Below are 11,693 nucleotides of genomic sequence, written 5' to 3' on the forward strand. Positions count from 1 at the left end.
GACAAGGACCGAGGACTCCCTTACGATTTAGCTACGTATTCACTGGTATCAGTGACTGGGACACTTGGTCATTCTAAGCACATTACTAAGACAAAAGAGGGGCAGACAGCAAGCACAAGCACTGAACACAGTCAACAACACAGCCCGTTAGCTCACACTGGCAATTTTGTCCTGCTCCAACAAGCTCTCCCCAGGACAAATCTGCTTGGAAAAGGAGCTAGCCCTAAGCATCATGGAAGCGAGCCAAATGGAGGCAGACATTTGGCCAGGAACCAGTACTTGCTCAGCCCACTATTGTTTTTCAGTACTAGCACAGCCTAGCCAGATAAGCACTGTACAAACTCCAGGACAGAGCCATAATTTTAGCATCTTCAGGAAGAACAGGGCCAGGACTGGCTGGTCTTCCTTGTCTTGGCTTAGTTTAGACACAAGTTAATTTGATGAATGTAGGCATGTACTTTAGGATTAGCTGTATATGTTCAATATCTTCCTGTAAACTGTTCTGGAAGTATGTCTGTGCTAATTCTCTTCAATATTTGCACTGCTGCTGCCATCTACACTGACAAACCCCAAACACGGCACAGAAGAGGTGGGACTGGCTCTCTTAGCTACTCATCACAGATGCTTTCTAAACCAATGTTTGTCTATATATCTGCAGGAACACCAGATAAAGTGCACATCCTCCATAAACATGTTGCCAGGGATGTTCATTATGGGCATCTCATCACGCAGAGCTTTGTATTTTATTTTTTTTAAGTGGATGCGATCAGAACAACCATCTAAGAGAAAGTCTGAGCTTAGGATACAAGAGAATAGTTATGAAGCAGACAAGAGTCAAAAATAAGTATTCTGTGAGACTCTGCATTGTCTGATGCAATGGGAAAATGCATACATCCACTTTAACCACCAGAGAACCTAACAACATTTGCAAGCCTCAACTTGACAGCATTGTAGAGCATCTGAGTAGTAGGGGTTGTACCTCCTCCAGGTCACATCTGCCTTGTAGAGTCTGCCCAGCTCTTCAGTACACCAAGATGATCTTGCTCTGGGACAGTGAGTGCTAAGGAAAATTGAAACACAAAAAGCTTGATTCCAGGAAGAAAGCACTGATGCTGCTGGCCTGTTTCTCAACCTTAAAAGCAGTCCCACAAGTTGCTTCAAGGTCACTGCCTAAAATAAGTATCAACCTCAGTGATCAGAACTAATTTTAGTCATTTGTAGAAATGACAACAGGCAGGATGTACACAGGCTAGTCACAGAGCCAGGTTTCTCAGCAAGGCAGGCATCCTTCAATCCTGAATTAACAGCTTAACTATCCTGACCACAGTTAAATCATTCTAATTACCCAATTGCCTCTCAGACATCCTTACCTCCAGAAAAGAGGAAAACAAAGGCCAATGATAGCTGTTAAATCAGTACCTTCCCCACAAAGGATTGAGTTCTGCTTTTCCATCTTAATCTTAAGGGAACAGTGGATCCATGGTACATCCCCCAGTACAAAGAACAGCTTTCTCAGGACACCAGAGACAGCTATAATATTTAATGTTAAAATTTATTGATTAAAAAAGATACGTACAGCATAGAAGAAACAGGATCATGCAACCACAGCACATTTGGGTCTTCTGAAAGTCACAGCATGATAGTATGGAAACTGCTAGAATAAGATTGGGGAGCTTTTTGTTGGTTTCTAATACCAGTGTTAACAAGCTCTTGAACTGAACATCATGGGTCAAAGTTAATCTTCAACACTTTTCAATTCCAACCCACTCCAGAGAATTGAATGATTACTCAAAGCTCCTTGGATGTGCTCATCCTGCTGTCTCGCCAGTAGGTTTTACTCCCACTGTATTGTCCAAACACATTTTAATTGGGAGGAAGATAATGTGACCTGCATAGAAGTCAACATTCACCCTTTGAAATACACACACTGAAAGTCAGACTGATCTTCACAGCAGATCTAACTGAGCAAGATCAGGCTTGACATTTATGAAACTGCAACAGTTTAAATATTTCCTGGAAAAAAAATAAACAAAAAAACCCCAAAAAAACACACAAACAAAAAAATCCACAAACCAAAAAGAACCCACCACCAAAAAAACAAAACAAAAAAAGAAAACCCACAAAAATAAACAAAAAGAAAAATCTACAAGTGGGATGGTCCAGAATTGAGACTGCCTCTGTTTAATCTTAATATTGATTCCCCTTTATTTCTTTTCCAAGACACAGCTGTCTTCAAGAAATCTGGTTCTGTTTGTTTCAAACATCACACAAGGCTGTGAGCTTTATAGGTCTTACTTTTTCTGTACAGCAAAAGCACAGTACATCAATGGAAGCTTAAAGCTTCTTTTTGGGTTGCTTTCATCTCCCTTCTTATAAATCCATATTCCTGTATATTTGATCATTTTCAGTACCTCTTTTTTTTAAGTGCTCTTAGGTGGATTTGCATCTGCATTTAAGCACTTCATCTTTTACTGCAGCATTATCTCACCTTCATTACCACAATATGCCCAGCTGAAGCATCTCTTATACCTTGATGTCAAGTATCAGCTGCAGAGGAGATACCACATGAGGGGCAGGCCAGCATTAGTGCAGTGACTTACATAGAATGAGAGAGGATATAGCACCCAGTTTTTACTTTGCAAGAGTCAAGGCTCACTTAGATAAAAGCACTAAGACATTTCCTCTCACCAAGACAAATACAACAAAAGGAAGCGAGAACAGAACAGGAATATTCAAAATGCCATTATTACCCACAGATCTCAGTTGAGAGCACTTCAGTTTCTCCCATCTCACAAATTCAAGTTTAATCCATCTCGCACAAACTTAGTAGCATTTGCACTGCAGCATTACACAATTCTTCACCTTAACTACTTAACTTTTTTCATTTTCCCTTTTTAGCCTTTAGTCTAAAGGAACATTTAAGTCACTAGCTCAGTTGCAAAATGACAAAACAAGAAAGCAGATGAAGCACTGTCATCTTCAGATACTGTAGTTTAAAAAAAATAGTATCAGGAAAGTTTGTATGCCAAAGAAAGCTTCAGGGAAGTTAAATGCAACTATTTTCTGTCTTACAGCTAGGTAGACTCTAAAAAAAGTACAATAGAACAGAAATTTGGCCTCTAGGAAGACATCATATGGTAAAACATTTAGTAATTTCAGACCTGGACACCTCCTATTCTGTTAGATACACCAAATCTGTTAGCCCAGGAACAGAGATATGACTGTGGTCATAGACTGTTCATAAGAACAAAACTCACCTCTTCCCCATTACTACTGTGACGCAACCATACAAACACTTTCAAACTGCTCTAACACTAGGAAAACAGTTCTGTATGTGAGATATAGATTACTGCTTCCAAAATACTCAACACTACAGAAATTGCAGTTCAGTAAGCACTATCACCTGAGTAGAGTAAGGCTTATAAACATGGGGTTTCAGGAAACCTTATGTTCAGCCTGAAACACCATAAACAAGCTGGTACATCTGGCATATCTGATCACATGTCATTACAGTAAAACCCAAAATGGATTAATTTACTTGACTATAAAGAACTTGAAGCAAGAGACCAAGAACTGCATAGGCTAGACTGAAACTGAACATTCCCTCCCTGAAAGGATATTTACTTTGAGACAAGTTAATCAGTCATTAGCATTACCTCCATTTTGGAGAAATACAGGGGTTTGCATTGCTAAGAGGATTCACCATTTGCAACAGGGAGGAGGCAGGGGGAAGAAAAAGTCTTACACATAGAAGGAAGTGAAACCTCTGAAGCTAAGAAAAGCCTTATGACACACACTGGTATAATCAGGTTTTAAAATTAAAGAGGCTTGTTAGCTGATACTTACTAAGTCTGCTGAATTGCATGTTAATGTCAAGTGTTAAGCATATTCTTGTTTGGAAACACATAATGTCTTGTACAGATGACTCCCTTAGGAAGCAGTAAACACTGAAGGTTTCCAACTCTTATAGAAAGAGAATGCCTCAAACCTACCTTGCCATTTAGAATATAGTTCTCGACATCTCAACCAACATGACCAACCTAACTACTTTGGACAGGTTGTATTTAAGAGTACTTGAGGTAGCTTTTTGTTTGTTATTTGAAAACATTAGCTAATGAATAACTGGGGACACAAGACAGCATAGCAACTCAGGATAAGATAGTCCTGTCCTGTCACCCCCACCCTTTGTACTAAGTGAGGTTTCTCTAGACTGCAGACCAGATATGTTGAGCAGTGCTGTAGTTGCTGGATAGGTCATCTCAGACAGCTATGCCTTAAGACTACTCAATACCACAAGTATGACACAACAGCCACCTAGCTCAACTCCACTGCTCCAGTACCTCAGTTTTTAGCAATTGTTCTCTACTGCAGTTTGTCCACCAGTGTTTGAAGTGTTCCTAAGGCTCTGCCAGCCACAATCTCCCCTTCCTCCAGCTCTCTGCAGAGCAATCCTCCTATTCACCTCCATGAAGGGAAGCTTGTCTCTTAATCAACATTGATGGCTCCTACACACAAATTCAGTACTCACAGATGATGTGCATCTAGATGGTTTTGGTGTGATAGGGTAAACAAGTTGCAGAAAATAGGTTCTGTTCATAACCACACGATTTTGTCTCAGAAGAGGAATAACCAGATAAGATACTGCAGCAAGTCATCTGTGTCTATGGGGATGTCAGGTTGTTTTGGTTCAAGCTACACTATCCACTCCAGCTACCTTAAAAGCCCCTTTTTTGTAGAAAACCATAACCCTTCCCACTCACTGTCACTGCAGATATTAACTAGAGTCAGAAAGATTCACAGCGGAACAGTGTAATAAGGTATTTATTAAAAGTGCTGTCAGTTTATTAAGAGCTATAGTGTAATAGCCCCTTTTTAAATGGGGTATCTAATTTAAAAATGCTAGCTAAAAACCATTCTGATCACTATGGTTACAGACACACGACCTGCAGTGTTCTATAAAATGTTATGGGACTGACTGGGACAAAGTAATCTTCAAGTCCAGGATCCAGTCTCTATTGTAGAGGAAGAACTGTTGGGGGCTCCACAAGAGACACCTGCAGGTACCTGGAATAGAAATGCAATCACTACAGATAGTAGTTTAGCTAACAAATTTAAAGATACCACATTACACTGGGGTGTAAATTGACACTGGGGAAGGAAAGAATCATTCTGCAACATTGCAGAACTGTTATTCACTACATCTGTATGCTTATGTATGAACTACTCTTCTGATTGATAGAAAAGTTTTCCCCTAAAGAGGCTGAGACAGAGGCTTCTGTTTCAGGAATAGAAGCTGACCTCTATAAGAAGTTAGTCCGCTACAGAAGCTGTAACCCAAGCTGCTAAGCCAGAGTTATCATGTGCTTACAGCCTTCAAGTTACAAAACATTGTCTTCCTGGTTACTCACTTGGAGTGCTTATACTTCTCCTTAATTGCTTGCAGTTGGCAATGGGGAGCATCAAGGCATGCTTTATGCAGATCAGTCAGGCAAGGCACTATCTCACTTAATGAATATCCAGTGAATGCAGCAAGTGTTTCCGGCTGGCCAGAGGAGAAAACACAATGTTATTCCATTGTAGGCATCATTCATCTAGGAGATACATCTTCTACAAAAGCAGAAACCATTTTCACTACATCAGTGCTCACACTAGATTTTTTAGGCTTGAATAGGATTCAAGTGTATCCTGCCACCAGTTTCACTCTAGGTCTTCCTTGGTGCCAGATCTGACCAGAAGCTCCTTCTGCTCTAAGCATGTGGAATCCATTCTCTGCCAAAGCTGTTATCTAACACCCAGCTGAGAGGCCTATCAAGGCCTGCATTAAAGCTGCCGCTCTGTGCAATCACTCCACTCAAGTGGACACCTTCAGGTCTTCCCTCCCACCTAGAAAGCCCCTGAATGGTGTTTGGGGGAGAAGTTTTGGAGGTTAAAGACTAACAAGGTCTTAGATAAAGACTTGATGTAATTGAGCAAGACAGCAAGGTCTCTCATATCAGAAATGAGACAGGATATTTCAAGTTGATTTAACGTTAATTTATCAGGTAGTTCCATTAGTTGAGGAAAAGCTGCTCATCCTAGGATTTCAGCCTTCATAACATACTTTGAAGCTACTCCTTCTGCTTTTCAGCCTAATTCTAACGATAACAAAATGCTTGAGCTACTCATTAACATACAGTTGTTATTCTTACCCAGAAAGACTTGTTCACCGTATAGTTTGCTAGACAGTAGGCTGCTGCAGCAGTTTGCGAAGGAAGGTACTTCAGAAAAGGATCAGCTTCAAGCAGACTCAGCTCTGCAAGATACTGAACAAAAAACCCACAAGTTTTTCAAACAGCATGAGCCTAGCTGGTACAATCAGTTCAATACAGCAAGCACTGAAAATAATCAGTGGTCTCAATTTCATGTAAAAAGCATGAGTTGCACATCAGATGGGTAGAAATAGCATCCTAGTCCTGTCAATCTTACAGACAAACCTTTAGCATGTTTCAGTGGAGACAGAAGCCTTTGTCAAAGCCTAAATAATCTACACTAATATGAGGTTCTGTTCCCATCAACAGCTCTGATGTAAATCTACAGATAGATACTTAGAAGATTCATGTTCCCATCCTCCAAGGCTTTCGTTCATACAGGTTGATCTCACTTGGAGATCAGGGATAAATGGACAGCTCTAAGAAACAGAATGTGAGCTCTGTTGGAGTAAAGCCAGTGTACAATCCTATACCCCTTGCAGGTAAGCAGCAGGTCAGATATGTGCCATAAGCTTGGGTTAACCAGTCTCCAAGGAGGGTTGTCTATGCAGCTATACAGGTATATATACTATGTCATTGTGTAGCAATATATAGTACCACTACGTCCAGGGCAGACTTGCTATGCAGGCACTCTTCAAAAAACAACCAGATTTCTACCACCCAGCTGCCTAGTCAATGCATTAGTCCTGACCGGACAGATAGAAATCTTGAGTTTGGTTTATGAGACATTTATCCAGCAGTCTCACAAGCCTTCTACTGAAGGTAGTAGGCTGCAAAACATCCAGTTTTAGGCTTACTGCAGTCCCAGATAAGACTTGGCATGAGAAAAAGAGTATCTTCTCACAGAGCATAGTATAGTAGAGGAACCTGTATTTAACCAAGTTATCTGTGCAGACAAGTGGTTCTGCTTTTAGGATCACTTCTCCTCCCACAGTCCTAAAAGGAGAATAACTCATACCCTTGCAAAGTTCTCTGTCTTCATACAGACTCCATGCCTCTGAATATACTGAAGGAGGAACTGGTTGATGGTTGGGGCTGTTAGGTCAAAAGCCAACACTTTGAGAAGCAGGTGTTCCATTCTTAGCAGCTGCCTCTTTGTGTAGGTATCATCCGTTATATACACAAATTCATCCACTTCTGGTGGGTAGATCTCTTCATACTTCCTGTAAAAGGAATATAGAAGACATTTGCCAGCTTGAAAGTTATGGTAAGACAAAGCCTTCTGCTTAACCCATATCAGGATGAGCACATTACACTACTAAAATTTGTGTAGAGCTCTTATTTTAGTCCTTCCTTCAGCCTAGTTTAATTTAATTTAATTTCAAATTTGGGCAAAGATGTTTAGAGCAATTCCAAGTCACCAGTCTAGATAGAAACATACCACATTGTTAATTCTTTACTAATAGCAAGATCTCAGACTGTACCTCAGTAACAGTGAGCTCCAGACAAACCCCCATGTACTCTTAGGCTATGCTGGGTACCCTGTCTACTTAAAGCAGTTGAAGGCTGATTGCAGCTGTGAACCTACTTTAGTCTTTCAGAGTTGCAGCCTAACATAGTAGTGGTTTTGCTACTGCTGTTATGCTTACAAATTTTCCCCACTACAGTTCCTCACATCACAAACATGAAAAGTTTAATTTTGCTAGCACCAAAGTTGGCAAAGCTGCTAATCTTGAGATATCATGAGAAGACAAAAAAAACAAAGAGTTTTAGCTCCCAGATAAGGTAATAAACTTACGCAGCCAGAAGGATTGCTGCTGTTCCTACAAGCTGCAGCTTCCCTCTGAGAACAGACATGCAGGAAAGAAACCTATCCAGGAAGTTCACCGCTAAGTACAGAGTCTCTGTGCGAAGTTTATATTCTTCCCCTACTTCCACCAGCCAATCTACCAAGATGGCACGCATTCCTGTTGTGATATCTGGTTGTTTCTTCATGTAGTAGGGCTTGGGCCTGAATCGTACCTGTTTGGAGAGAGAGTTGGAGAATCAGGATGCTCACCCTGAAAAGAGCCATTGATGGCTGAGCTGATTGACATTCTTCATACTTATACCAAGAGAAGCATGAGTTGTTCCACTATTAATAACTCATTACTACTAACTACAATATAGTGCTAGTAGCACTAACTAGCAGCATCTCTAGAAAGTAGTATTCCTACACTGAAAAGATAAGAGCTACTGTTTTAGTAGCAGAATAGTAAAAGACCTCCTGAACTATGGAAAGTCTTTGCCATCAAGCACATACAAGCCATTCAGAGGCACCTGAGAATGAACAAACCACATTCCCTCCCTCTCCCCCGCTTCTTACTGGGAGAATGCCCTTTAATGTGCTTATACAGAAAGGTAGGAAAAAAAACACTATAGCAAAAGAGCTGTCAGTGACATCACATCCGACTGCTTTAGTACTTTTAAAGCATTCAACTCCCATCTGCAAGAATGATTTCTCCATCCCAAGGAGTCAAGAGATGCTCCAATAGTAGGGATTTTCAGGGAAAAGAGTAATCATGAAAGATCTCATCACTGTCTACATGTTTCAGAGGTGGCTTTTACTGCTTGCTTTCTCTCCTCTGTAGTTCAGCCTTGGGTTATCCTGGGGCAGCTGTACCTCTTTGCAGTATTGTAGACCATCACAGAGACCACAAATACCTATAAGCTTGTTCCAAGGCACTCACTTCAGCCTCTCTGAGGTACTGGTGAATGTCTTCTGCATACTCTCCCACAGTCAGAGTTACAGGATCTACCATGTGATCCTCAGGCTGGGACTGGAAGGACGTATCCACTACCATAGGAGATCCTAACAGGCAAGAGGAAGCAGCAAGACATTTGTGTAATTAGCCTCTTCACCTTCTCCTGCCATGTCTAGAATGTAAGTTGTTTGCCTCATTTAGACACATTCCAAGTTACTTTGAAGTGTTATTTATTGTAATACAAGCTACTAGCTAGGTTACCAGCATCACAATTCAGAACCACCCTACATGTGCTGTGGGTACCATCTGAGTTGTAACAGGAGTTACCTGTACTCAGATCCAGCAGCAGGTGGATACTGGATGTTATTGCACTAGTATCCAGTTCACACAGGCTTGATTCCAGCTCTTCAGCCACTTGGCAGCTGTAGTTCTCTTTTTCTTCTGATTCATCCTCATAGATAGCAAACGCTTGCTTTGACACAGCACTGACCGTTTGCTTGGGTAATTCATCTTTTCCAGATGAAGGGACGGTGTTTTCAGAGCCAGAGAAGCGTCTGATAACAGTAACGCCCTGAAACAGAACACACAGGCTGTGGGAGGGCAAGTCGGGAAGAAAACAACAGTATCACTTGTTTTCATAGAGAAAAATCACTCTCCTTGCTTAAGACACCAATAACAAAAGCCCACTGGAAAAAACACCAGGTACACCTGGTGCCTCAGAAATACCCCTTGTTGCTGTCTTGCTGCAACAAACTCCTCACCAAAAGACTAAGGTGTAGTGAAAGTCAGGAACCGAGGGAGCAGCCTCATGTCCAGTGCCCACCACCAAGGGGGAGAGGCAAAGGTGCTACTCTGTTCCTAAGGGGATGGCAAGTACAGGATCTGATCCACATTCAGTTCTGGCAAGGAGCAGCTGCTTTGCAGTGCAGCAGGTTAGAGTAACAAAAGGAAGTGCTCAGCTCACTGTCACAGATTTGTGAAGGGCTTCATCTGCAAGAAGGCATTTTATGCTGAGTTACAAACCCACGTTTGAACTTTTGAGCTCAAGCATCACATCTAGGACTATGAGGTGTGACCAGGCTCCAATCCTTCACATCATCTGCTATCAGTAAGGCAGCAACTGAGTTAGGGGCTTTACGCTGTCACAATCAGGAAGAGCTTGCATACATATAACAGCAGCTATTTTAGGTCCTGTAAATCATCACTGTAACACTTCCCCTGCCGCACCACCAGACCCTGCGAAGGTTCCAGGAACACAAATGCAGGCAGACACCCTGCTGTGAGCTTTAGCTTCTTGAAGACTCTGGCATGCTGAAGGGAGCATGGCCAGCCACATGGCAACGGGACCTTTGGGTAAGCATCAGTAAATGAACCTTTCTTGAGCCATCCCCTGCACTTTCAGAGGATATGAGCCCATATAAAGCCTCACCACGTCTCCCTTCCCTCCAGGATGGATTATTTGTTCAAAGTATTTCCACGGGGAAGCGATTGCAGATTAGGAACGAGCTAGTAACTCTAGCGGGTTTCTCGGGAAACTCACGCTCATCAGCTGGAGCCGGACGCGGCTCCTTACCCTGCCGCTCCCGCCCTTTACCTGCAGCCTCGAGAGAGGGAGCGGGCACCGCCCATGGCCGCGGCAAGGGAGCTGCCCGCGGGGCGCCCGGCAGGCGGCCGCGGCTCCTCGGCGCTGCGAAGCTCACCTGGGCGCTGGGCCGCTGCTGCCCGTTCTCCGCCAGCACCCCCAGCACGGCCCGCCCGCTGCTGCGGGGGGCAGCGGGGCAGGGCTCCCGCCGCCCCGCCCGGCTCTTCTCACCGGTGCGGCGCATCGCCCCGACGTCGGTACCTTTCGGAGGCAACTAAAACCAAAGAACAACCACACACCGCAATAAAGTTGGGATAAAATAAACCCGTCCCGCAGGAAGGCAGGCGGTCGCGCAGCCGGAAAGCCGGCACCGCATCGCCCAGCCCCTTTCGCCACTGACCCACCGAGAACGCCGCACCGCCGAGAAAGCAGAAGGGAAGCAGCCAGCACGCCCGGCACGCTCGCCCGCAGCCCCTATATAGGCGGCGGCCAATGGAGGCGGTGGCGGCGGCTGTTGGCCGCGGCCAGTTGGAAGCCCGGGCCTCAACCCCCGGCGCCGCCGCCCTGGCAACACAAGCGGCGGCGGGTCGTCATGGAGACCCCGGCGGGGGGCCGCCCCACGCGGGCCCGGCCGCGCTGCCCCGCGCAGGGCACCGCCCGCCCTGCGCAGCGCCCGCCGGGCGGCGGGGCACGAGTGGCGGGGCCGAGAGCCGCGGCCCCGCCGCTGCACACCCCTCCCCGCGCGGCCCGTCCCAGACATCCAGAACGTGCGGAGAGGGCGTGCAGAGAGGGGTGGCGTGATGCGCACAGCTGGGGTACAGGGGTTCGGCTGCCCTCCTCGGTAAAGTTAAAACAAGGGGATTGCAGTGGATTTAAGCCTGGGTTTGGCTCCCGTAGCACCTTGTAAAGTCTAAGCTAGGGGACAGCGGCAGAACTGGTTGCACGGCTGTGCATGAGAGCGGCTTTCAGCGGCGGAAATACAGAGCCCTGTAACAGGATTTAAGAAGCAGTTTATCCGGTGCCATCAAAGATTTTCACCAGTGGTGTGGATAATGACACAGAGAGCACACTTACTGAATCTGGGGATAACACCACCAGTGGTGCTGGGAAGGGCTGTGACAGTGTCGGGGAGCAAAATTAGGTTTCTGAAATTATCTTGACAAACTGGAAAAGTGTTCT

General features: G+C 44.3%; 1 protein-coding gene across 2 annotated transcripts; it reads right to left on the bottom strand.

The window, feature by feature from the left end:
- Positions 1-2,089: 2,089 nt before the first annotated feature.
- CCNA1 (cyclin A1) lies at positions 2,090-11,276 on the bottom strand. 2 transcript variants are annotated; one of them, XM_030477483.1, is made up of 9 exons: positions 10,919-11,276; positions 10,633-10,788; positions 9,260-9,503; positions 8,918-9,039; positions 7,987-8,210; positions 7,207-7,411; positions 6,189-6,302; positions 5,409-5,542; positions 2,090-5,064 (listed from the first exon to the last, which is right to left on the bottom strand). In XM_030477483.1, exons 2-9 carry the CDS (start codon positions 10,756-10,758, stop codon positions 5,013-5,015), a joined length of 1,221 nt encoding a protein of 406 aa, XP_030333343.1. In that variant the 5' UTR covers positions 10,759-10,788; positions 10,919-11,276; the 3' UTR covers positions 2,090-5,012. The 2 variants fall into 2 exon arrangements, with proteins under 2 accessions (XP_030333343.1, XP_030333344.1); XM_030477484.1 differs by lacking the exon at positions 10,919-11,276 and having other exon boundaries at positions 10,633-10,822.
- Between the last annotated feature and the right edge of the window lie 417 nt (positions 11,277-11,693).

Source organism: Strigops habroptila, chromosome 2 (genome assembly GCF_004027225.2).
Source record: "Strigops habroptila isolate Jane chromosome 2, bStrHab1.2.pri, whole genome shotgun sequence".
Classification (NCBI taxonomy): domain Eukaryota; kingdom Metazoa; phylum Chordata; class Aves; order Psittaciformes; family Psittacidae; genus Strigops; species Strigops habroptila.